General features: G+C 32.6%; 3 protein-coding genes across 8 annotated transcripts; 1 reads left to right on the forward strand and 2 right to left on the reverse strand.

Annotated features, from left to right (window-relative positions):
* Window positions 1–1,725: 1,725 nt before the first annotated feature.
* LOC107908867 (homeobox protein HAT3.1) lies at window positions 1,726–8,098 on the forward strand. 2 transcript variants are annotated; one of them, XM_016836151.2, is made up of 10 exons: window positions 1,773–1,832; window positions 3,102–3,213; window positions 3,418–4,728; window positions 5,560–5,725; window positions 5,843–5,966; window positions 6,077–6,189; window positions 6,302–6,847; window positions 7,059–7,385; window positions 7,557–7,646; window positions 7,773–8,098. In XM_016836151.2, exons 3-10 carry the CDS (start codon window positions 3,431–3,433, stop codon window positions 7,890–7,892), a joined length of 2,784 nt encoding a protein of 927 aa, XP_016691640.2. In that variant the 5' UTR covers window positions 1,773–1,832; window positions 3,102–3,213; window positions 3,418–3,430; the 3' UTR covers window positions 7,893–8,098. The 2 variants fall into 2 exon arrangements, with proteins under 2 accessions (XP_040945123.1, XP_016691640.2); XM_041089189.1 differs by lacking the exon at window positions 3,102–3,213 and having other exon boundaries at window positions 1,726–1,832.
* Window positions 8,099–8,996: 898 nt separating this feature from the next.
* On the reverse strand, window positions 8,997–12,016 carry LOC107908868 (uncharacterized). Of its 5 annotated transcripts, none has more exons than XR_001687117.2 (4): window positions 11,729–11,946; window positions 10,802–10,962; window positions 10,457–10,527; window positions 8,997–9,230 (listed from the first exon to the last, which is right to left on the reverse strand). XR_001687117.2 is itself a non-coding variant. In XM_016836153.2 (4 exons), exons 1-3 carry the CDS (start codon window positions 11,881–11,883, stop codon window positions 10,505–10,507), a joined length of 297 nt encoding a protein of 98 aa, XP_016691642.2. In that variant the 5' UTR covers window positions 11,884–11,946; the 3' UTR covers window positions 8,997–9,230; window positions 10,457–10,504. The 5 variants fall into 5 exon arrangements, 4 of the variants coding, with proteins under 4 accessions (XP_016691642.2, XP_016691643.2, XP_016691641.2 ...); XM_016836153.2 differs by having other exon boundaries at window positions 10,844–10,962; XM_016836154.2 differs by lacking the exon at window positions 10,457–10,527 and having other exon boundaries at window positions 10,844–10,962; window positions 11,729–12,016.
* Window positions 12,017–13,408: 1,392 nt separating this feature from the next.
* On the reverse strand, window positions 13,409–15,331 carry LOC107908869 (uncharacterized). The gene has a single exon (XM_041089191.1). The coding sequence runs from the start codon at window positions 15,126–15,128 to the stop codon at window positions 13,527–13,529; it is 1,602 nt and encodes a 533-aa protein (XP_040945125.1). The 5' UTR covers window positions 15,129–15,331; the 3' UTR covers window positions 13,409–13,526.
* Window positions 15,332–26,665: the final 11,334 nt, after the last annotated feature.

Below are 26,665 nucleotides of genomic sequence, written 5' to 3' on the forward strand. Positions count from 1 at the left end.
GCAGTAGACGCTGCCCGCAACATATGTAATTGAAGTTTTGATTTTGATTCAATTATACATATTTAAAGAAATGAATACATAAATTTATTTTAATATTGGATTAATATAATTACTTGTGTATGCATTATATCAACGTAAAACAATGCTAATTTGATAATGTTGTTACTGATTTGTGAAACTTAAATCAAATTAAAATTTCATATATAAAATCTCACAAAATAAAAAGTTCATGTATTATATTGCACATTAAATCAAAATGCATGTATGACTTTGATATTTATCCAAAATTTTTTTTATCAAAACTGGTAAAAGATAGAGACTTGAAAACTAGAAAGATTGATTAAAAACAATTAAATAGTCATCTATCAACCGGGTCCCAACTCAATTAGAAAATTACCAAATACCCAATCATTTTAAAAAATAATAACTATATTATGAGGTTTTTTCGTCTTTTTGTATTTTGATATCGTATCTAGAATAATATATGTATAATAAGATTTGAACCCAATAAACAAAAGCTTTTGTTATTTTAACCTTATCGTTTTAACTAGAGCCTTATTTATTTTATAAATTTTTTTGTTACATAAATTCTTTTTGGCTCACGTTGTGCGACAATTTAGTGTTTTTTGGTTGATTTATTAATCTATTTTTAAATATAATATTATTTTAATTTATTTTTAGATTTTTAATTATTCATAATTACCATTTTTAAAATTTTTAATATAATTATACTGCTCGATTCAATCCATTAAATCGATAACAAAAAATTCAATTGGTTCAATTTCCAATTCGTTTTTCTATCGATGAGTAACTCCAAGTCAAAAAATATGTGTAGTGTGAACCATAAAAGTATTATGGAGGTCACTGTGTTAGGAGTCAATTTGCATTTTGCTCTCTCTACTAAAAAATTGACAAATTAGTCCCTGTACGTTAAATAAAAGAGTAAACTGGTTCTTCTATTAAAAATTTCATCTATTTCTACTGTTGAAAACTTGTCCTTGTACATTAGCATGAGGTATATTTGACACGTCACGTGTAACTGTCTAGCTATACCGCTAGCTACACCAATTTTTTATAGTAAAAATGGATGAAATTTTTAATAGAAATGACTAGTATACTTTTTGTTCTAATGCAAATAGACTAGTTTACTCGTTTTTGAGTAAATGAGAGTAAAATATAATTTAACTCGTAGCATAGGGGCTCCATGGTACTTTTATTTAATGTAAACCAATAAGATCAAACTAGTAGAGAGAACAGGAGCCACTGGGCCAAAGCCACTGATTAGCACTTCTTAATTAAAAAATTGCAAAAGACCAAATATAAATTTCAGCCCATAAAATCTGGAGAAACATTTTTCGCTACCAGCGCAAAATAGCACGAAACTGGTAAAACAAAGTCCAGGTTCACAGGCCCTTTTCACTATTACATAAAGGCTTTATTTGTAGATAAACCCCTAAACTATACCTCAATTTGGAGATTGATCCTTATATTATTTTCAAAGAATGATACTAATTTTTTATTTTATCTCATTTTGAAAAAAAAAATTGTACAACATCCAATAAAAATGCCACGTTGCATGTTCATAAAATTTTTGAGTAAACCGAAACAAAATTAATAGTTTAGGTATCCTTTCTTTATCTTAAAAAAAATTAAGGACCAATCTGAGTATTAGGATATAGTTTAAGGGTCAACTTACAATAAATCCTTGCATAAACACCCCTTGATTTTTTCTCAATTTTCTTTTTCTTCTTTCTTCTTCTTCTTTCTATCACCGCGCTGAAAATCTCCTCTCTCTCCGTATAGTTTCCAAAATCCAACGCACTAGATTCAAGGTCAGTTATTTTATAACCTTAATTTTTTATAATTTTAATTATTATTTTGTTGAAAGAAAAAAAAAGAAGAAAATCTCTAAGTGAAGCACTAATAATTTCAAATCTAATTCTCATTGTTGTTCTCTCAATTGTTCAATAGAATATTCGAAATGTCATCTCAGTGAAGCTTTTTGAATTTTGTTCTCCTTGTTTTCCTTTTTTTTTTGTTTAATTTCGTTTTGTATTTGCTGAGATAACTGAGGTCAAGATAGAAAAGAATGGGAAGGTTTTTCGAATTTCATTTAATTTTCTGTGTGGAGTTGATCGATTTTGCTTAGGTTACTATTTGTGTCCTCAGTTTATGTCTCTATTTACATTAAGATTTTTTTTTGGTGAAAATTCATCCGTTTTAAGCTGGATATGAGCAATTTCTTTGTTAAATTGAGCTGTGAATGATGTTATGTTATCATTAGGGTTTGATGTAGAAAATGACACCTAGATATTGAAGATCTCTTTGTTAAATGCAGGAAAGATTGGTAAGCTGGCTAGTTAAAGTAAATATATAGTTTTGGTTAAATGATAAATTCTGATAGTGAAGTACAGAGATGTACATTTGAAAATGCACATTGTCACTTGCATGCTACTAATAGAAAGTTAAGTTAGGGTATGCAATGGCCTTGTGTCGAGGCGATAGTTGATGTTTTAAGGTAGCTCTTTCAAAGTCTGCTCTGAGTAATTTGTTCTTAAGTTTATCTTTTGAACATCTGGTGTTTTATATGATATCTTGATTTCTAAATTGTTTTTAACAAAGATTTTGCATTGCGATTTACCTCCACTGCCTATTTTCGATGAAGTTTCTTATTATAATAATACTGTTTATTACATTTGTAGACATGGTAATTTTTAGTTTTTTTTCCTCTCGCTGTCTCTCTCCCTCCGCTTTTCCCCATATTATAGTGTTTTTCTTATTCAAATGCATAAATAAATGGAGATGCATTGGACAATTTCTGTTATGATCTAGCTTGGAGAAATAAATGGTCCTAAATAGCGAACTCTATTCGTTAGCTTATGAAACAACAAAGTAGTAAAACTGGCAATAGCTTGGTTTTTAATGAAGCTTAATGTCTTAGGATTTCTTACTTTATTCATTGTTATTTCCTTTTACTGTGTTTCCTTGCGAGTATTTTAGGTCTGCTTTAACATTAGATGACTGATAGTTGATATTTTACTTATTTCGGTTGGTTAATTAACGTTGATCCCTATAATATTCCATCTCTCGAGTTTCATTAGGTTAATTGGGATGTAGGATGGCTGCTGCTGGTGCATTGAATTCTACATGAAACATTCTTGAAAATTATTGCTATCACTTGCAATTTTTTTTTTTTTTTACAAATTGTGATTGGTAAGACTTCTTCTTTTTATTGTCAATTTAGGTGAAACTTATGTTACAGTTTTGGGCTTTCAATTGTATGTTTGGATCTTTGGATTCTGTCTTCTGAATAATTTTACCCTCTGCTCTGTCAAACTTTATTATCTATTTATTTGCTAAAACTAAAAATCCCCTACTTATTTTGGTAATATGGATGCTGATATTTTTCATTGCTAGCTTTCTACCTGATATGATCAATGTTGAACATATGGGCGTTTCTCCACCAGAAACAAAGAGCGAAAAAGGAAACCATTTTGCCCCTGAAGAGACAACAGCAGAGCAGGCCCATGAATTAGGTAGTGAATATTTACATACTGAACTTTCTAAAAATAAACATCCATGTGGTTATGCAATAACTCGAAACGAATCAGCTGAAACTGCCACTGGTGTGTCTTTCTCTGACATTCACGAATCATCTTCTGGATATGTGGATAAGAAGTCTCCACCTGAACATTTGGGTTTGCTTCCTAAGTATGCGAGTGAGCATAACCCTCCCGATAATAGTTTTTGTCATCAAGAAACCGTATCAGGGATGACACATGAGTATGGTTCTGGATATGTGCATGAGACATCAGAAAAGAAGCATCAGCCTGGTTCTGATATTGTTCAAAATAATCTTGAAGAAGCATGCACTTTGGTTTGTGGCCTTCCTGCTGAACATTTGCGACCATGTTCTGAAGATTTTTCCAAGAATGCTCGCACTGAAAGTTTACGGGTGTTGCCTGAAGATTCAAGCAAGTGCACCCAGATTGATCAACTTTCATGTCCGCAACTAGGTAGTGTGGAACCAACAGCTGCCTTTGGTTCTATAAATACATGTAAGGAACTTGGTGAACCAACAGAGCAGCAACAACAGCTTGGTTCTGAAAGTTTATCAAATGGTATAGGAAAAAGTCCTACTGCTACATCTAGTAATGCTTTTTATCAAGCCTTGGAATTGTATCCTGAAGTTATGAACCAGAGTAATTGTGGTGAACGTTTTCAATCACCTTCTGAAGGTGCTAGCATTGTTTCTCAGACTGGAAAGAGTTATCTTGTTGACCCTTTAGGATTGCCTCCAGGATTTGAATCTGGAAATTCTTGTGTTCAACAACCAAGGCTCCATTCTGAAGACATGGCTCAAAGTTCTGGTGTAGAACAGCATGAAGCAACGCCTAAGAATTTACTTGAGAATTCTGTCCGAGGCAGGGATGGAGAATCTTCAAAAACAAGGAAAAAGTATACGCCAAGACCTTTGACAAGCAGTGACAGGGTCTTGCGTTCAAAATCGCAAGAGAAGTCTAAAGCTAGTGAGTTGAGCAATAATATCACTGATATTGGCTCTAGTGAGCAGCAAAAAGGGAGGAACAGGAATAAAATGATTGAAAAAAGAGAAGTTTCTGATGAATATTCAAGAATCAGGTCACATCTTAGGTATTTAGTGAATCGAATAAACTATGAACGAAGCCTGATTGCAGCATATTCGACAGAAGGCTGGAAGGGACTAAGGTTTGTTTAATTTACTGTTTTATCTTGTTTGTTGTTGCTACAATATTTTGTTTATGAGCTGATTCTTATAGCAATGGTACAAAATGTTTCTGTCTTGATCTTAAGTCTATCATGTCATAGATTATAGAATTGCCAAAGGGAGGTCAAAGAAAAGAATACAAATTTAACCATCTAAATACTACCAAAAACTTGTACTGCCTTAAGAATAGATCGTCTAATACCAATTTCAAACTTAATGGAATGGTTATAAAAGCGTGGCATTGAATCTTCATCATCATGAACAAAATTAGTCTCTAGGATCAGGGCCTGTATACTTATTATAGCTTCTACAAGCTTTCTTGTTGTTTCTCACTAGTGCCTTCCTCATATTGTCATTTTTTCTCTCATATTGTTTTCACCATCAGTGTAATTGGTGCAGTATGTATTTCATTTTTGTGGTTGTATCTGTGCTATTATGTATTATAGAGATGACAACTTATAAAGATCCTCAAATACTTTGCAGTTTCCCAGATAGGAAAAAGTATTTGAAAATTGTGTAATTTTAATAGTAAAAGGAACTGTTTACATGATTATAGTGCTAAAGATTGATTTCCCAAAAAGATATCATAAATTTATAACCCAAATCAGGTAGTATAGATTTATAACTTCAATTGTCTTTGTGTATTAACTGTTGAGATTTGAAGAATAAATTCAGCATTAATCTGCAGAGAGTAGGTTGCTTTGGACTGAAATTGATACTGATACTTCACATCTGTCATCAACCTGATTGTCCATTTCCCTATGGATAGCTAACATCTGTTTGTTGCTTTGGACTGTTTGTGTAACCTGCAGCTTAGAAAAGTTAAAGCCAGAGAAGGAGCTTCAACGTGCTACATCTGAAATTCTTCGACGCAAATTGAAAATTAGAGACCTATTTCAACGTATCGATTCATTATGTGCTGAAGGAAGGCTACCAGAATCTTTGTTTGATTCTAAAGGAGAAATTGACAGTGAGGATGTAGGAGAATCATAGTTACAAGCATTGCTTGTATTTTCTTAATTGCTATTTTCTTATTGATGATAATAATTTGTCTTGGAATTGGAAATGCTTAGACATGAAATCCTTGAATTGCAGATATTCTGTGCAAAATGTGGGTCTAAGGACCTGTCTGCCAACAATGATATCATACTCTGTGATGGTGTTTGTGACCGTGGATTCCATCAATATTGCCTGCAACCGCCTTTGTTAAAAGAAGACAGTAATACTCTCCATTGCCTGATTTAGACTAATGAATTGGTAGTGGGTTTTGAATTTTTTTTCTTATCATTAATGCTTTTTCTTTTTCTACCTATTCCCCTTTTGCCACAGTTCCTCCCGGTGATGAGGGTTGGTTATGCCCCGGATGCTATTGCAAACTCTTTTGTATCGAACTGGTTAATGAATCTCAAGGAACAAGTTTTTGTCTTGCTGACAGTTGGGAGGTTGATAACAGATTTTCTTTCTTTTTATTAGTTATTACTTACCCATGCACGCATGTGCGCCCGCACACATATATCTATTTTAAGTCCTTACCATGTTCCTTCCTATCAACAGAAGGTCTTTCCTGAAGCAGTAGTAGCTGCAGGTGGACAAAATCAGGATCCTAACTTAGAACTACCATCAGATGATTCTGATGATAGTGATTATAATGCCGAGAATTCAGAACCTGATGAGAAGGATCAAGGAGATGAGTCAAGTTCTGATGAATCTGATTTCACTTGTTCATCTGAGGAATTGGAAGTACCGCGTAATGTTGATCCATGTTTAGGGCTTCTGTCTGATGACTCGGAGGATGATAATTATGATCCTGATGGTCCAGATCATGATAATGTGGCTGAGCCCGAAAGTTCAACTTCAGATTTTACATCTGATTCTGAGGATCTTGGTGCTATGTTAAAAGATAATAGCTCTTCCCCAAAAGATGGACCTGTGTCTAACATTGGTTCCACAGATTCCAAAGGACAAAAACCTAAACTTGGCGGAAATGAGTCCCGGAGTGATAAACCGTCATCAATAATGGATTCAGCTTCTGGACAAGATGGTACTGCTGTTTCTAAGAAACGAAGCAGCGAAAAGTTGGACTACAAAAAGTTATATGATGTGAGTGTCATTTCAAAATAAAGTATTATCTTAGACATGGTTACCTCTCCTGGCATATTTTTCAATTCTCCGTTTTTCAATTTCACCATTTAGAGAACTTGCCAAGATCCAATGCTATAGTAGTTCATGTAACTTTTTTGACAGTTCAGTCATTTAAAAATGTTTTGGTCGTTCCTTCTTGGTTTGCTCATCTTCTTTTGGGTATTCACAGGAGACATATGTCAATTTTCCTTCTAGTTCAAGTGATGATGAAGATTGGAGTGATACCATTGCACCAAGAAAAAGGAAGAGACATGCCGCAGGAGCCTCTTCAGCACCAGAAAATGGAAATGCTTCTTCAAGTAGGAGTGTGTCAATTTCCGAAGGTTCAAAGCTGAATCCAGAGCATAAACTGAGGAGAAACATGCGCCAGAACTCAAATTTTAAGGATACAAATTTATCCCCTGCTGAATCAAAGGGTGGCACTTCCGTATCGGGTTCAAGTGGTAAAAAAGCAGGTTCATCAACACATAGAAGACTCGTAGAAACTGAAAAGCAGGTATACAGGGTGTCTTATACGACTGATAAATGACTCGGAACGAAAACCAAACATTTGTATAATCAAAGCTTTTTTGCTTGTGAAAAAGTAGTGATCAACTTTATTAATACTTCGAATCTTTGTCTTGTAAAAATGTAGTGATTTAATTTGGGTGGATATTTTGGTGTGCAGAGGCTTTGTGAATCGTTCAGGGAAAATCAGTATCCTGATCGAGCCACGAAAGAGAGATTAGGTAAAGATCTCGATATGACTTTCCGGCAGGTATTACCTCTCTCTACTTGCAATGCAACTAAATGCCATATTTTCTCAACTATCTCATTTTCTTTTCTTGAGAATCTTCAACAACTTAATGTTGTTGGTTTAATTTCGGGGTTCTTATTCGTGAAGGTCAGCAAATGGTTTGAAAATGCTCGTTGGAGCTTCAATCATCCAACATCTAATCAGGAAACCACAGCTAAAAGAGTTGCAGAAAATGCCATAACCTCTGTTGTTCCGAAGAAAAACTGAATGATCGGCATCGTAGAGAGGGAGAAAGAGAGAAATCAAAATTGGTGAAATGGAGAGGTATTGAGGCAGTTGATTTATATAGCTTTAAATTTAATGAACATTATTGGATAGGAATAGAAGGAACTTTGTTGCTCGAGGAAAATTTGCAGTGAAATGAAGTTGTGACCCTTATCCAAATAGATATTTAAATGCTTTATTTTTTAAAATCTCTGTTTTAATTATTTTTTTATATAGGTTTCTTTTTCAGGATTTTTTTTAAAGAATGAATGAATGTAAATAGGGGTGGGCATTTGATCAGACGAGTGAAAAGTTTCATGTTAATTAAGTTAAATTTTATTTTACCATTCTAACTCGATCTGAGTTAAATTAAAGAATTAAACATGTCAAATTAAAATATTATTACAGTATAACTAATTTCATGTTAGACGATATAAATTTGAAAAATTTTTTTAAAGCAAAATAATAATAAAAAATACTTTGGTATGATAAACTTGAATCACTAATTAACCTGTTTAGGTCCTAAAATTATTATTTTAAAAATTTTAGAAATTTTTAACTTTATATATTCTTTAGTTTTTTTTTTAAAAAAAATTTATAATTTTTTTAAAAAATAAATTTTAGAATTTTTATAAATATTTAGATTTTTAAAAATTATTTTAAATTTTTTAAAATTGTTTTAACTTTTTTTGTAATTTTTGTGGAGAGATCAACTTGTTCATTTTTAAAATTAACAAAGATCAAAAAATACTTACACCCCAATCTGTCATTTGAATTATTCAAAATCGAGTTCATCGATTTGATATAGATTATACATATCAAATTAAACTTTTTCCTACTCCTGTATCAGGTAAAGTCCTGAAGAATAGACCACAACTTGGAACTTAGATTCAAATTGATGGTTCTTCAATTGCAATGCAAAGGGTCGGTCAAATAGGTCATGCCGCAAGAACAGCCTTTGCTCATTTGAGCCACCCATGCGATGAGAGAAGTATCAAAACCGAAAAGGCATAATTCACTATGTGCATGTAAAACGTAAAAACCATAAGCACAATAATTACAAAACAAAATATTATGTTAAAGCTATCAAAAACATGCAGTCAAGCATCACAAACCAAAGGAATTGATGATCAATTGGAGCAAAAATCTAAATGTGCTTAACAAGGTGATCATATAAGAGAATTACAGGTATCTTCCTTACAGTATCGTAAATAGAAAACGTCTTTTTTTTATTGAGATTTTTCTAATCAGACGACTTAAGCCTCTGGTTCCCCACGGTAACAAACTAATCTTCGACATCCAATTGCACTCTGCTGTGCTCATCCATGGCCTTTCAAGTACCTGCAATGAAAATTCGTGAAGTTATCTTCACAAGGTTCTCGATCATTTTGGATAGAGCTGTTTAGCCACAGCTTGCTTCATTGAATTTATTTGATGTGAACAAATGTTATTAGACCAAAAATCATAATTCAAGATTGAATTTTACTTGCATGCAAGAAACATAAAGCACAAATCTTAGAAACTCAAAGTCTGAGAAAAATACCCACAAACAAAGGAACAAAACTATAGGAAGGTTCCCGATAGTTGCAATAAGCTAGCAAAGTGCTTTAAGTGATCACCTTAAGCAAAATCGCAAGAAAAACAGTCACCCTAGCATGGCATTGTTGTTCTAATTATCGAGTTTCAGGGAGTAGTGCATTCAATGAGAGTATGAATTCTTAATGAACTGGATATCTAATATTGAGGTCCGAGAACAAGGGCACTAAATACCATTGACGGTATGCAACATTGACAAGATGTTCCGTTGACAACAATCCAACCATTTCCAACATTTGACAGTATGCAATACAAAAATGACATTCGGTTTAACTACAAGGTACTACACCACCAGTATGAATTTCTACAGCATACTAAAGATCAAATATTTGAACAGCTAAAGTGAAACAAGGAATGGCTCCAATTCTTCATTTGTTTCAAAGAATCTGTGTTTGACACATTCAAACATGGTATGAGAATTCATCCTCTAAATATAAGAAAAAATTTAGCATAGCCGTGTTAGTATCTGATACCAACCGCTTGAGTCTAACATGGGTAAAGACTTACTCTTTTATTGTAGTTCAACACAAAGAAAAAAGTTTGGTGCAATAATAAAAAGATTACATATATATAAATATATCTAGTAATGATAAGCAAGAAAACATGAATTAAATCTGAGAACAGTAGCATCACCAAGAAGAATTAAAAGGGAAATGACTTATTAAATAGCATTTTATAATGATTTATTTGACAAGGAAATGTTAGGTCTTTAGACCCATTTCTTTTCTCATATAGCCTATGACAACAGCAGCATAGAATGACCAACATATTAGAGCTAGTTATTAAGAACAAAAAGAGAAAAAAAGAGAGAGGTTAAAACATGTCAAGCATAGGAGCAGTTAAATCCATGTGCCTTAGCTTATATCCAAGGGTTTATTTTCTATTTACTCTATATGAATTATTGATTAAGCACATTTGTCTATAATTTCATAATAAAAGGTAAAATAAAAATAAGAAAAATATAAACCTACAATGTGGTACAATTCTCTCTCCTTTAGCTGATTGAAAGTCCACGTGCATCACCCATCTTTTCCATTCCTCCCTATAAATCTCAATCCCATTTCCTTCTCATTAACTGAATTTAAAGAACTCAACTAACAAATTCACCTAATTTATGCTTGTTTAGGTAAATTTAACACAAAAGATATAAAGCAACTACAAAGAAAAGCAAATGTTTTTCTTTTGTCCTAACAATGGCATTCATTATAAAGCAATTATCAAAAAATGGAAAAAAATTGAAGTTATTCAAGGTTCAAGAGATGTGAATAACAAACTTCCTTTTCCTTTTCATGTACCCTAGAAATAGTAAGACTCACAAAGAGACTACTAGCGATCCTGACAAGTACGGCAGAAGGTACCGTGAGACAGCTCGCAACAAGCCCGCACGTTAACAGTCAGGTGTGACGTGAGACAAGCCGTAGGAACCATGCTATGCAGAGGCAAGAACGATTGGACACATCCCAATTCTCCCAAATTTCTGAAACAAACATAAGGCTAGCCAAAATCAATTTTGACATCCAAGCTTCCTTTTGTCAATGGGAAAATGTCAGCAAACTATGAAACTCTTTTTCATACAAAATAGTCTCTTGTATGATTCTCACTAATCCATACCGCCTTAGAAATTTAAGAACCTATTTAATCTTGGGAAATTTTAAGGCAAAAGGCAAGAATATTTTAGCTTCCCTTACTTGAAAACAGAGAAAATAGTAACTCTACTTTAATCTAGTTTTCAGATTTAAAAAAGAAAATCCAATTGTTAACATCATTAAAATGATTCCATTAAGTTTAGGTTACAAAGTTTTTTTTTTTGGTTATATGAATACCAAGCAAGTTTTTTTTTTTAATTTCAAAATGTCACACAATGGAATTTAACAGAAACATTTTAATTGTTTTGACAATTGGACTTCAATTTTGAAATCTGAAAAGTAGAGATACTAATTTCCAAATGTACAAAAGGTACAGGGACTTGGAGCATATTTTAACCTAATTGAATATAACAAGACTAAAGTCATCAGTAAAATTACTCTGCTAAATCCCAAATAATGAAGATTGTAAATAATTTCAAAAACACATCATGAATTGGATATCGCAGTCTATAAATCTCCACTAACAGACATTTCTAATAATTTATAGTAAAAAAAAGAAGAAAAGTAAACAATGTTGACTGGAAAATAAGCAATTTCGCGTTTCTTATCTTTTGTTTCATCCACTAAGGAGTCAAAAGAGGTGTTTAAAACAATGACCTGGAAGGAGCATAAGAGAGGCGGCGGGACTGGAGGCGAGGAGCAGAGGAAACCGAGGGACGTAGCCGGGGTAGCGGTGGAGGGGAGCGGAGTGAAGGAGCCCTCGCGGCAGAGATGACAGAGCGAGACAAGGATCCTGCACTTCGCCAAGCCATTTTCACAGTGAAGATCGAAGCGTTTCACTAAGAGAGAAGCTGAATAAAGTAGTGATTTGCGTAAAGGTTTTGGTTAGGGTTAAGGGGTGTGCCTGTATCCATGATTCGGGTCGGATCCTTTTCGGATGGGTCTATGATGTAGTCTTTTAAGCCCGGCCCATTCAGAAATATGTGTTATAGAGTTTAACTAAACTTATTTTAAAATATGCTATTTTTTAATATTTGGTAATTTTATTTACTAAAATTTTAAAATACATTAAAATTTTCAAAATTTACAGTATAGTATTATATTTTTAATTTTCATGTAATATAAATTATATAATATATAAAATAAAAAATATTATTATAAACCAAAGACAAACCTATTATCTAATGGGTTTAATTCTTTTTCTATACACTTTCTGCTTTTTTTTTTATATAAATCGAATCCACGGTCTCATGTACTGATAATAATATCAATACCAATCAAGCTAACACTCAATCGATTTTTTTATACTATTTTTTAGTATATTAAAATTTTCTAAATCTTGTCAAATATTAAATTAATTAACAAATATATTAAATTAATAAAGGAGCTTAGATGCATAATTTGACTCTTAAACAAAATTATTGAAAAATTAAAGAGAATCTTGTGAACAACCCAAGGCTTAAATTACTTAGGTCCAAATCTACTAGCATATGTTAGCCATTGTAGGAATCTCCCAGCCATAGTGTGCTAAACATTAGTTCTTTGTATATGAGGACATGGGTTCCAATATTTGGCGGAGAAAGTGTAGCCATGGATGGATTTGCATTTTGCATATTAATAATCTATTGAGAAAAGTCATAAAAATACAACTCATTAGCTATTTCATTCGTTACATCTACGATAACAATAAATAATAATATAAAAGAAAAATTCAAATTTAAATCTTAAAAATCAAAATTTAAAGGTTAAATTTTAGTAATCATACATAAAAATATGATATGATGCAATTGTGCAAGCTAAGGAAGACCTCTACTATAAATTAGTTCTTTATTACATCAAATTGTAAATAAAGAAAGGGATTTGGATGGACGGTTAGATATGATACGGTGCATATTGTTACAATATCTAATCTTATTAGGGTAAACTACAAAAATAGTCATCACTTTTGTTTGTCTCAGATTACATTTTAGTCACTTATGTTTGAAATGTTACGTTTTAGTCACTTACGTTATCACTTTGTTACGAAGTAATCACTCTACCGTTAAACTTCATTACCTCCCTAACGTTAGTCTTATGTGGCAATCCAAATGGGTTTTAAATGTCAACTTGGATGTCCATTTGCTGGGATGAAAATAAGTTTTTAATTAAATAAATTTAATTTGGACTGTCATGTAGAACATTCAAGTTGGCATTTAAAACCCATTTAGACTACCACATAGAACTGTTGTTAGGGAGGTAAAAAGCTTAACGGTAGAGTGACCGCTTCGTAATAAAATGATAACGTAAGTGACTAAAACGTAACATTTCAAACATAAGTGACTAAAATGTAATATGAGGTAAACAAAAGTGACTATTTTTATAATTTACTCATCTTATTATTACCGCTATTTTTACATTAATAAAAAATGAACCGAAACGTTGACTATAATTTTTACAAGCTTTTAAGATCTCTATTTTATTTTTCGGGCGGGATTAATGGCAAATCAACTTCATCACACCATTCAACACACCTTGTTTCCACATAAGAACTCCTCACATTATTAGGCCAATAACTCAACCAAACTTCACCTCCAATTCTCCATTTCAAAACACTCCCTTCCATGTCCCTGTTCAATCTCCATCCTACACCTTCTCCATAATCATCTCCTGCAAATACCAATCCACCAGCTTTGGTAAATGGCCTGTTAGCTCCATAGTACCTATGCTGGAAACCATGGCTGCTGCCGTTGCTATTTTGATAGAGCGATTTCCACGTTGCGATTTCTTGGCCCGTCACGCTGTCGCATAGCACCGCGTCGAACACCGCGGCGTTCCCTTCCGCGTCTTGATCCCACCTCCAGTTCTTCATCTTGTTCTTCATGGAAACCCTTTCTCTTGCTTTAACATGGGAGGAATCCTTTGAATATTTCCCGAAACTCCCTTTAAGGATCCTTTGTGTTTCGACTTCGTTTTCACCATTGTTCGTGGACCGACCCAAGGTTAACCCGGACACGTACGTTGACCCGACTTCCGGTCCGACCCAAACTCGGATCCTCGACGGGAAGTGTTTCTCGTTCAAGAAATCATCCATGTCGTCGTTTTTTTTGCTGAACCCTAGTCTAGCCACGTGGAAGCGTAAGTTATCCACACGTGCGTTCACTTGAATGTACCCATCATGGAATCCAATGGTGTATTCCAATTGAATGACGGCCTCGAGCTGCTGGTGTGCTAGTGCGTACCTTAACAGTGAACCCTTTGCTCCGGTGGCCGGAAATTGGCTTTTCTGATCACTTGAATGTAATAGCTTCATTGCATTAACCGGTGCATACCCTTTCAAGGTCCAATATCCATGAGCCTCGGTTGCATATGAAAATCCCAAATGCTGCTGCTGCCCTTTTAAAGGAGTTATTAGCGTTTTTAATCCGACGCTGAGTTCACTTAAAATGATCCATTTGGTCAACATGTACCCCAAGGTTCGCATGAAACACAGCTCGGTGTCGACACCAGTGGAGACCAGAAAGGTCCTCAGCACGGGGACTTGTTTAAACGTTAAGGCTTCGATGTTTGGACCTAGTAAGTACTGGAAATAGAAAGACCCGATTTCACTAGGAGCATCCCAAGAACATAGCCAAAACAAGCGTGTGAGAAGGACAAGGTTAAAGAAACTCGAGAATGACTCGGGTGAGTGAGACTCAATGATCCAAGAAATCGGTTCGGGTTTGAGTTTTTGAAGCTGAGACCTCGGGCAAATGGTGTTGGGCATTGCTGGTGAACGGCTGATGGTTTCTTGGAGAAGCTGAAGTACTAAAGCGAGGAAAGGTTGCTCTGAAGATAGAGGACAGGGGTCAGAGACCCAAAGAGGTGAAGATTGGAACCCTTCGAAGCTTATTGTGAAGGTTATACAGACCTCTGAATCGGACCCCATGGTACGCTCAGCTTTGAGTTGGATCGAACGAGTTGAGCTTGAGTCGCCTTCCTCGGAACTCGCCATTGTAAAGGCGAGTGGTGGGTGTGGGTCTGATTCACCCCAATCGTCATTGTTAGGAAGCTCACATATCCAAGACCAAATGTCCATCATGTTTGCTTGGTGGGTTTCAGCCTTTGAGGGGATATCAAAAGATTGGAGACCTATTGTTTCGTTTTATAGAGAAAGATTCACGATGTTGTTAGGAATCGGGTAAATTGCACTTGAAGTCCCTTATGGTCTAGATTTTAAATTGTTTGCTAAATTTCAAATGTTTTAATTGAGTCCCCAAAATATTAGATCATATCAATCAAATTCTTCCATAAGTCTATTGTCATATTAGATGTTAAATTCTAAATACATATAGACTTGCTGCATAAATAGTTTGGATATAACGTTTAGAAAAGAAAAAAAAAGTGTATTTAAAATTTGGGAGGGTTATTTTTCTTTAACATGGTAGATCATGCGGGTAAGTATTATATTTAAAGTTTAATTTATGTGTTTTAAATATACTTCACGTGTGGAGAAATCAAGAATTATGTGATGAGAACCGAGATAAAATAAAAAAACTTTGGGGCATAACTAAAGTAATTTGTATTGAAATGACTTAAATTGAATTTTAAACTTTTGATAAGAGTAAAAAATGCAAATTATTTTTATTTAATAAAGATGCTAAAAGAGATTAACAATTGGAAGAACTAAGGTTGCAAATGCACCATTCAGCCTAAGGCCCTTGCCTCCACCTTAGAGTAACATCTAGGCTGACAAGAAGACCTTATTGCACCTTAAAATTTTAAGGAAAGAATGAGTGATGGTAGATTCGCCAACTTGCAAGTAAACGTAAGCCATGAAAATCACCAATGAAAGAACTGCCTGGAATTAAACTGGTGGTGCTAAGTTGTTTGGTCGTTATGTCTTATTTAATACTAGTATACTAGAGCGCTGATTTTTCATTCACTCCCTTTCATTTATTTCAATTTCTGGCTTTTGGCGGCCTGATAAGGAAAGCAATGGTGATTTTGCATGGACAATACGTTGCAGATCCCGACGCCGTCGTTTAACGTTTTATGGATGTATCGACCTAGACGTGTCATGTTCAGAGGCGGAACTGGACAAGTTTACATGTCTGAACTTGAATCACACAAAAAAGAAAAAAAAAATCTGGGGTCGTTTAATGTCTGTTCTTTCTTATCCTATCAATGCTCGTGAATATCTTTGAGAATCATAGGTTAACAACAAGTGATTGAAACCCCAGCAACGAAATGAAAACATAACCAATACATACAAACACGTAATAAGGCCATGTAGGCCACCCTGGCCATGCATTTAGTTTGTTTTGTATCCCCATGGTCTTCTTCTCTAGTGAGAGCAATGTCTGAGTGGTCCTTTAACCTGGATGACCCCCACAAGCTGTCACCATTTTTTCAATGAGTAAATTTATGTAGGGGATCCCTCTAGGCTTTACCATAAAGGATGTTTTTCCTTATAAGTAATATTTCTTTCCCAACATTTCTCCAATAAGCAAATTTGTTGGGTTGGATAAAGCTTCCATTCTCGCTTGCCTAGTAGAGGTTGGTTTACCCCACTCTTTCTTTTAAAACATAGACCACCTCTGGTTTTACGGACACATAGTTTGTCCCAACTCTTGAGTTGAAGTATCCATTTTATCATAGATAGTGTTAGAAACGAGATAGGTGATAAATTAAGATTTTTATTATCTCGAGATTGAATTATAAATTTTTTGAGAATGGGTAAGGATTTATTTACCCTAATTAAATTTCATGTCTTAAAAAAAAAAACTCAATCAGCCCAACTCAGATTGTCCAGTCCAAATAAAAAAAATGAATTAAAAAAAAGAGATAAAGATCAAAATTATACATGAACTTTGATTCAATTTGTAATATCATATATGAACTTTGATTTGTGTGATTTTATATATGAAATTTTGGTTTCATATCACTGACAACATTATCAAATTAGTACTATTTTATGCTGATATATTGCATACACAAACAATTATATTAATCCAATATGAAAATAAAAGTATGCATTCATTTCTTTAAATGTGCACAGTTGAATCAAAATCAAATTTTTATTTATACATATAAACAAAAATTCAACAATTCAAAGAGATCTCTTTGAGTAATTGAAATTGAAAAAAAAAATGGAGGTTAATGTGGATTCTCTCAGGAGCTTTGGACGGTCGGGGTTGCCGTTGCCGGTGGACCTTGAAAAAGCCACTAATAGGGTAAAAAATAGAGAGGATATAGTAGAGGTAAAGAAGATGGAACAAGAGATTTGAAAGCTACTGTCAAAGAGAAGCTCACGAGCAACTCAAAGGAATCTGATGCAGCGGAAAATGGTGAAGAGAATGGTGAGATCTCTCTTCTTGAAGATGATGTTCAGGTTTCAATGAAGGGCCAATATCTTGAGATCAATTTCTCTAAACGGGTTTATGAGTTGACTAAACGGAGTATGAGTCTGACTATTATTGTAACATCCCTCACTCGTCTCTGTCATCGGATTAGGGTTATGCGATGCTACAATGCATAACAAAATAGAATTATGCTATATCAATTCAAATTTTCTCTAAACAATAATCATTCATCAATCATATAATTAAAAACATGTCATTCATACATTATCGGGGTTAAATCGAGCTTAAGGAAGCTCTAAAATAATTTTAGAACAAAACAAGGATTAATTTGAAACATTTTAAAAAAGTGTGACAAAAATACAAAATAGGAGTCACACAGCCGTGTGACAGGTTGAGGCCGTATGGAGTTGAACCACACAGTTGTGTCCCCAAACCGTGTAATAGACTGAGGCCGTGTAATCTAGAGTCACTTTTTGAGAGGATTGACAAGAGGAAGTTGAATATGTTAAATTATATTAGGGGAATTGAAAGGTGTCTTTAGGAGAATTCTCCTTTCCTCTTGGATCTTTCTAACAAATTGAAAGGTGAGCTTGACGAGGTTCTTGCTCAAAAGGAGAGCCTCTGGTATCAAAAGTCTAGAATTAAGTGGATTGTAGAGGGTAACAGGAACACAAAGTTTTTTTCATATTAGTACCTTTAACAAAGGAGAGTGAACTTTATTAAAGCGCTTAAAGTTGATAATGGTATTTGGTGTGATGATCAGAGATACTAGCAAGAGAAAGTGGTTCAGTTTAAAGTTTGTTTGCGAAAGACCCTCAGATGCATGAGTGGATTTCCGTTAACTGGGTACTTTTATAGGTTTAATGATGGTGAACTTATGGATCTTTGCAGGCCGGTTTTGGATAAAGAGGTGAGGGATGCGGTGTTTGAAGTGATGCCTTCTAAACTTCCCTTTACCTAATTGAGAATATGCGATAAGAGTTATATGGTTTGAAGGCACAAAACCTCTCTCTTGCGGGTAGAATTACAATGGCCAAAGCTGTTTTAGCGATTATACCAATTTATGTGATGCAGTCGATGGTGGTTCAAAAAGGTATTTGTTTGGGAATGGAAAGTAAAATGATTCGGAATTTTATATAGAAGAGAAAAATTAGTCTTGTCAATTGGAAAGGGATATGTCTACCCGTTGAGTAGGAGATTTGGGGGTTTAAAAAGAAGTTTCAAAATGGTGCTTTTCTTAAGAAGTTGAGGTATAATTTAATGAGAAAGGATTATATGAAACCGTGATTCCATATCATCTCTATCCCTTTCCAATAAAAGAATGATAAATTAGATTTTTTCTCTTTATTTTTAGCAGTTTTAGTTGGATTTAAATTTTTTCATGAGAAAAAAGTTGAAAATCAGAAGGAAAAATATGATTTGTCATTCTCCTATTGGAAAGGAATAAGGATGATGTGGAATCACAATTTCATACAATCCCTTCCCATAATTTAATAAATCAGTCGGATCAATTGTGGGTTCAAGTGATGCGCACAAAATCTATGTACGAAGTCATGGCCTCCACTTTGGAGAGGGATTGCAAATGTTTGAGACGTGACCCCTTAATCAATCAAAGTTAGAAGCCAGACCAGATTCTTGTTCAAATAGTTAAAGTCAATTGGGTCACGTAGTCTACTTAGTCCATAAACACTTCTACTTCTCACTAATCACCATGTCGTGCCTACTTTGGTTTCGCGTTTCTGTAAAATATATACATGAATCGTTTCCGGATTATAACTAGAACCTCCTTTTCTCTAGACCCATCTCACATCGATGACTCAACCCCTCCTACCTATAGGTAATTTTAGACAAGTTTCCTTTGAAGTGGATACTTGAATCCCAAGTATGATCCGTAATAATCTATCTTCTGGAGTATACGATGATTCTTTCGCCACCTAAGGCGTTAATTTATCTACTAAAATATCGCCCATCTCCACCCAAGATCCCAGCATCACAATTTTATTTTTGTCTAAATTGCAGAGTAAATGGGCTTCTAGGTGCGGTATTTCATTAGTGATTCTTTCAGGACCTTAACTTATCATATGAGTCTGAATTTCATATTTTTCGTATGTGAAAAGAAGTATAAATATCTTCATATACTAAATGCTAGCTCCTGTAAAAATTTGAAGCTACAATTAAATGTTGCAATTCTTTTCTAAGTTTAGCCATATATTATTATCTAATACAACTTTAATCACCATTTACAAATATGATCACTTTGCTAATTTATGGATGAGTCCTACACATTTAAATGATGATAATTAGTGTATTGAAATAAAAAAAGAAAAGAAAAAAGATTTTCACACCCATCCACTTTAGACCGAGAAAGAATTCCCCTTGAAAAAAAGGGTTCACATATATAGCTTTACATTTGGATGATCTCGTTTACATTTGTGAGAGATTTTGGACTAAATCTGAATGGGATGTTTCGAACGAGGATTAGGTGACAAATTCGACCTTTTACGTCCCTCACCATAAAGTTCCAACACTTGAATTTGTCAAAAAAGCGATTATTCTCTCCTACATGTTTAAACCCCATTTTTTAATATTTTATTTGTTGATTTTAGATGTTTGAATGTTTTTGAGTAAGGAAGTGGAGGCGAAATGAGCAAAGTCCATCACGATAAAGCCGAAAGAGTTGATTTAAAGGACCAAATTATTAATCTTCAAAAAGAAAAAAGCAATTCAACACTAAAATAATAAAATTACTACTTCCAACTACTCACAGCCTCCTCTCCCCAACTCAAAAATAGAAGAATAATGCGCTTCAATATACTTAAACCCATGTCACTCTGCAGTAATAATAATATTTATACCAATAGAACTAAGACTCGATCAACACTCACCTAACAAATTAATACAACTCAACTTGAATATGATTTAACTCCAACTTAAATCGAGGTCAAACTTAGTAGTGACTAAAGTCTATGAGTTAATATTCGCTCACCAACATTTTAATTTTAATTCCTTTCTTTCCAACATATTGACTTATTCATATATTTCATATCACTAAGTCAAAACCGTGGTTTTTACGTTTTCAAAAACCCACCATTTTCAACTCCCTCAAAATTTATTACTCTTTTCAACTTTACAATTTTACAAAAGTCAAATATGCGATTGGGTACCAAAATCCCCCCACACCACCTTTATATATATATATATTTGTGTGTAACTCTATTGTAACCCATATATCTCAAATTTTGAACCAAATTGAAAGAGAAGAAAAATGGGTTCTAGCAATATGATCCAAGTTATTAATCTCCTTTTCATCTTCATATTTTTTCTATTGCTCTCAAATTCTTTGCATGTTGAGGGATCAAGGTTCTTACAAGATCATCAAGGGGTTTCATCTTCTTCTTTTTCTTCAATTTCCTATATAAAGCGTTTTAGTATAAGCATAGCTTACTCCGGTCCTAGCCGTCGTGGAGCCGGTCATTGACGGAAGCCGATGTGTTTCGTGTTAAACATTATTTTCCCATCGCCAAGGTCACTGGGTCACAAGGTTCAGTCAGGTAGCTAGCTTTTAATATTTGATGAAGGAGATCGTACGAGGTAACCCTAGCAGCCATGTTCATGCATGCGCTAAGGACTCAGCACCTTCATGATGGTGTGTGTGTGTGTGTTTGTTCTGTCCTAAGAAAGGGCAAGTCATAGAGTTGATTTTTTTTTTTAAGTTTTCTTTTTAAATTTCTTTTAGCATTTTTGCTATGCTTGCTACAAGATATAAATATGTAATATATTTAATGTTTATGTAATGTAAATGATTTTTTTTTCAGACAAATGAATGTAGTGTTTGAACTTCTATTCCTCTCTTACTTAATTTTGGATTGCCCATATTATGATCGCTTATATAAATACAAATTACAATTTTTGTGGTACTTCTTGCTGCCTAAGATTGATTGAAGATTATCATTATTGAAGGTCCAATATTTTATCAATGAATTATTTATACTGTGGATGATTATATATATATATATATCTTTAATTAATATCATTCTCTATCCTTATAGTTTTTCTTTGTACTCTTTAGCCTGGTTGACATTGTTGCAATTGTAGCAATCAGAGGAGCGTATAAGTTCAAGCATTGTTGCAATTGTAGCAATCAGAGGAGCGTATAAGTTCAAGCGTATTTAAGTGTACATTTCCTTCCATTTAAATGTTGGGAAGGAATTATAAGTAAAAAAAAGGCATTACATAAAAAAATCGTTTTGCACTCTTTTTTATTTATTTATTTAATAAATCATTTATTCAAATTTAAACATGAAAGAATATATACACGTACATATTAAAATAAAAAAAATTTAAAAAAAGTATAAAGATAGATAATATGTTATTAACATACATTTCTCTGCCCATCTTTGTAACTACAAAAGAGAATGTGGATTCCAGCACAATTAAATACATATATATATTATTCTTCTAGGTTTTTTCTATTCGCCTCAAACTCTTTGAATGTTGAGGCTGAAGGTTCTTAAAAGATCATCAAAGGGCTTCTTCTTCTTCTCTTTCGAATTCAGATATAAAGGGCTTTAGTATAAACATAGCTACTCCGATAACTAGCTGCTGCAGAGCCGACCATTGGCGGAAGCTGACATCTTTCGTGTTAAATACTATTTTCCCATCACAGGTCATTGGGTCACAAGGTTCAATGAAGTAGCTAAGTTTTTAGTATTGATGAAGGGGATCATATTAGGTAACCCTAGCAGCCATATGTTCATGCATGCCCTAAGGACTAAGCACCTTCATAATGGTGTATTTTTTTTTATCCTAAGAGGGCAAGTCATAGAGTTGAAAAAAAATTGTTAATTTTTTTCCATGCTTGCAACACGATATATATATAGATAAAATTATCATGAAAGTCCCTATATTAAGAATTGAATTGCATTTTACTCCTCTATTAAAAATACGCAAATTAATCCATATACCTTAAATGAAAGAACAAATCAGTCTCTTTTTTTTATCTGAATTTCATCCCTCTAGAAATTGAGAAATCAGTCCATGCTTGCTTGCTACAAGATATATGTTACGTAATGTAAATGGATTTTTTTTATCGAATGTAGTGTTTGAATTTCTAATCCTCTCTTAATTTTGGATTTGCCCATATTAATATATTATGATGGTTTGCACAAATATTAAGATATTCAGTGTTTCTCAATCTTGCACACATATATAAATACAAATTATATCAAGCACATGTCACGCATGTGTAGATAATCAATACTATTTTTTGAAATCGTAAACGTATGCAATCATTTTTTTATCATCTTGTGTGTTGTCAAGGGTACCTTTTTATAATATAAGTTCATAAAAGTTAGTACCAGTATGTTACTTAAATATTTAATGATAGTTAATGTAACACTGTTATACATAAATATTTTTTTATAATTAAAATTTAACTTTTTATTTTTTATATATAAGGTATAATAATAAATTTAGTCTTCAATCTTTACATATTTATTTAATTTGACTCTTACTTTATTAGAAAATTTTGAAATTAATATAGTTAAAGGGTCAAAAAGACCTTAATAACAAATCTAAAAAAAATCAATTAAGCCCTTTTAAAATTTAAAAATTATTTGAAATATCATGAAAATTATTAAAAAAATTTATAAAAAAATTTAAAATTATAATTTTTTTATTAAAACATAATAATAATGACCTAACAATTTTTTTTTTCAAAATCACCATTAGATTTTAATGGATAAATATTGTTTTCTTTTTAATAAGAATTTTAAAAATTTAAAATTATTATAAGTTTCTTTTATAAATTTTGTTAATAATTTTATGATTTTTTTAATAATTTTAAATTTTTAAAAGGGATTAATTGATTTTTTTAATTTGTTACCAAGGCCTTTTTGACTCTTTAGCCTTATAAGTTAAAAAAAAATTCTAATTTACTTCCAATAAAAGAGTAGGGGTCAAATTAAATAAATGTATAAAGGTTGAAGGCTAAATTTGTTATTATACCTTATATATACATCAAATTTTAATGGAGGGTTGTTTTGCTCACTCATCTAACATAAACCTTATCATGAGTCGGGTCCCCCGAAAAGTGGGAGGGTGTGGGCAAAAATATAGACCCAAAAAATGGAATTGGGCAAAAAAGGCTCGTTTAGAAAATGAGCTGCGCCTCAGGTTAGCTTTTTTCACTGTTTTGCTGTCATTTCACTATTATATTGCTACTATTTTGTTGTTATTATTTGGATATTGTATAACTCTTGTTTATTGTTAATTTTGCTACTATTTTAGAGGCATTTGCTTGTTATTTAAGCATAAAAACTTTTTTAATGTATTTTTAATTTGTTGGGAAACATTTATTTTAATGTTTTTAGTGTATTTGATGTATTATATTTTTAAATTTATTTTTATATAAAAAATTTAATATGGGCAAATCGAGCTCGGGTTTTAGCTTCTTTTTATCTGGGCTAGGACAAAAATTTAGGCTCATTTTTCTGGTTGAGCCCGAGCCTATCAAATGAGCCTGGATTTTTGTTATGGCCCAGCCCGATTCAGCCCATGATCACCTCTAATCTAACGTAGGTGGGCTAATTTGTCCTTTTTTTTTCAATAGAGGGGCTAAAATGTAATCTAAGGTATAGTATAGGGGGTTTTGTGGTACTTTTACCCTCAATTGGCATCGTTGTTGTTGTAACTACCAGGAAGATGTGGGTTCAAGTCTGATTAAACATATATTATCCCTTTTTATGAAAGCATGCAAGTATTATTTTTTTATTTAAGGGTTGGGGTTTCTGAGCAGTAGTAGGAATTGTATTTAAAAAAGGGTTGAATAATTTTTTGGGGCTTGAACTTGGTAATATTTCTCTCACATTGAAGCTTTAACTTTTTTTTGTTCAAGTTAGGCCTTGAACGGAAATTGTTTCCACATTGGGGCTTGTACTTTTTTTTTCCAACTTAGTGCTTGAAAACCTTAGAGTTCAGACCTAATGTGGGAACAATTGCCAAGTCTAAGGGCTAATTTGGACAAAAAAGGTTTAAGCCCTAATATGGAAATAGTTGCCTAGTTGGCCAATGTGAGAACAATTGTTAAGTTTAGGGCTTAACTTGGATAAAAAAAAGTTTAAACCCCAATGTGGAAAAATTTATCAAGTTTAGACCCAAATAATGATTTAACTCTTAGCAAACTTACATATCTCTTATTTTGATCTAATTATGAGTTTCATCCCCTACTTTATAAAGCTTGAGAAGTTAGCCCATCCATTTTAATTTTTCAAAATTTAATCTTTGTACTTAATGACACGAACAAGTTAGTCTAATAGGGTAATTTTGTTAAATTTTACTTTTAAATCATTGATTTGGAAATCATCAATTGAATAACTTAAATACAAGAAATTAGTAAAAATAAAGTAGTCTAGCAATTTATATGCAACAAATTAGCAAAAATAACCCTTCAAATTCACGTGTTTGTTAATAACTTGACTACCGTCACAATTTTCATGAAATATGAGTATCAAATTCTAAAAATTAAAATATATAAATTAACTTCTCAATTTTGTACTTTGAAAAATTTTACAATTGGACTCATTTAGTTTCTCTCTCTCTCTTTTTTTCATTCCAATTTGGATAATTATTTTATCATTAAGCATTATAAAACGATCATCTTTATTATTTCCTCTTCTATTTTTTTTGGTGAATTACAAGACGAGGGCAAAGCCCTAACAGCATCGCGACTAATACGACTCGAACCCAAGCTACACTTGAGGCGGTGAACACCCTAATCATCAAACCAATGCACGTAATACACCCATTTTCCACACTTTTGGCTCATCTATTTCCATCTTTTCATTTTACCAAAAACACCTTTTTAAGTTTAAACTCTACATTCAAAGTCATAACTTTGACTTTTGAACTATTTGTGTAGTTTAATAATTTTTCTCTTCTTTAAAAGAAAGGACCCATTTGATAAAACTTCTACTTTCTATCTTTTATACAAAAATGGAATGGAAATTATAATAATAAAAAGCTTATGAAATGGAACGTGATCTCTTTTTTGCTTTTGTGAAATTAAATACCTTAATTATATACACCCAATAAGAAGTAAGAACACCACTATTTCTATATTTCTAATAGTTGCTGCCTGGAATGGTTTTCTTTGAATTTCAACACTTCTTTTATATAATAATTAGTATAGTTCCTACCCACGTTCCCTGTTAAGGTAATTATTTTTCGATTTAAGGGTATACAAGGTTCTTAAACTTTAAAAAAAAAATCAAGTCATTTTTTTCTGCACTAAATTGGATACTTGAAATTTTAAAATGTATTAAAAAAGTCATTTAACCGTTATCTTTAACAGTCGACCGTTAAAGTTAACTGTCTCTAATTTTGATATTTGTCAGGTGTCATGTAAGGGTGGCCCTAATTTTGATATTTAAGGGCTTTAATAATTAGTATCACAGGTCAATAAGATAGGGGCGATTTTAGAGGGGCTTGGCTTCCCTCAAATGGAATAATTACATTGTAATCCCCCTAACAAATGATAAAATTAAAAGATATTTTTTGTAAAATTATACTTTGATCCTCCAAAATAAAAAGATTATTATTTAGTCCTTTTTGAAGTGATGAAATCATAAGTTATCACAAAAAAAATGATTTAATTTCGACTCTCTAACTTTTTTGATCAATTTAGTTTAAAATGATTTATTTTTTTATAAATAATAAATATTACAACGAGGGTTTTTTATTTTTATATAAAATTTATAAAATATTAATTTAAACATGAAATAAATTTAAAATAATACTTACAGGGATTTAAATATAAGACACATTGGTACCTAAAAGCTCATTCTTACCCTTTCAAGCTTCATTTAAATATACATTTCTTGAAACATTCTTTCTTGTTGCCTTTTTCTTTGAAAAGAATAATAACATGCATTAGAATATTTGGGATGATTAATGCTTCCACACCAACACCCAACAACTTTTCCCTTTTTTAATATATATATATAAGATGATCAAAATATTCCCTGTCCTAAATGTGGCTTGTATTTGAATCACGTTTATCACGTTTATTATTCGGATTTTGATAATGCACTTTTAAAAAATTAATTTCTATCATCAATTAGCTCAAATGTTGGAGAGGATAAGAAAAAAACACAATTTTTATATTCAAGTTATAATTTATAGTTTGTAAATATATATATAATTTAATTTTTTATTGAATTAGTGTTACGGGTTAATCGGACATTAATTAAATTAATTAAAATTGAGAAAAAAAAAT

Source organism: Gossypium hirsutum, chromosome D02, assembly GCF_007990345.1.
Source record: "Gossypium hirsutum isolate 1008001.06 chromosome D02, Gossypium_hirsutum_v2.1, whole genome shotgun sequence".
Taxonomy (NCBI): domain Eukaryota; kingdom Viridiplantae; phylum Streptophyta; class Magnoliopsida; order Malvales; family Malvaceae; genus Gossypium; species Gossypium hirsutum.

Coding starts and splice junctions, on each gene's coding strand:
- LOC107908867 (XM_041089189.1), top strand. CDS start 3,431: ATGATCAATGTTGAACATATGGGCGTTTCTCCACCAGAAACAAAGAGC. Junction 5,967..6,076: donor GCCTTTGTTAAAAGAAGACA/GTAATACTCTCC, acceptor CTTTTGCCACAG/TTCCTCCCGGTGATGAGGGT. Junction 7,647..7,772: donor TCGATATGACTTTCCGGCAG/GTATTACCTCTC, acceptor TTATTCGTGAAG/GTCAGCAAATGGTTTGAAAA.
- LOC107908868 (XM_016836152.2), bottom strand. CDS start 11,883: ATGGCTTGGCGAAGTGCAGGATCCTTGTCTCGCTCTGTCATCTCTGCC. Junction 10,963..11,728: donor CTCTCTTATGCTCCTTCCAG/GTCATTGTTTTA, acceptor TGTTTGTTTCAG/AAATTTGGGAGAATTGGGAT.
- LOC107908869 (XM_041089191.1), bottom strand. CDS start 15,128: ATGATGGACATTTGGTCTTGGATATGTGAGCTTCCTAACAATGACGAT.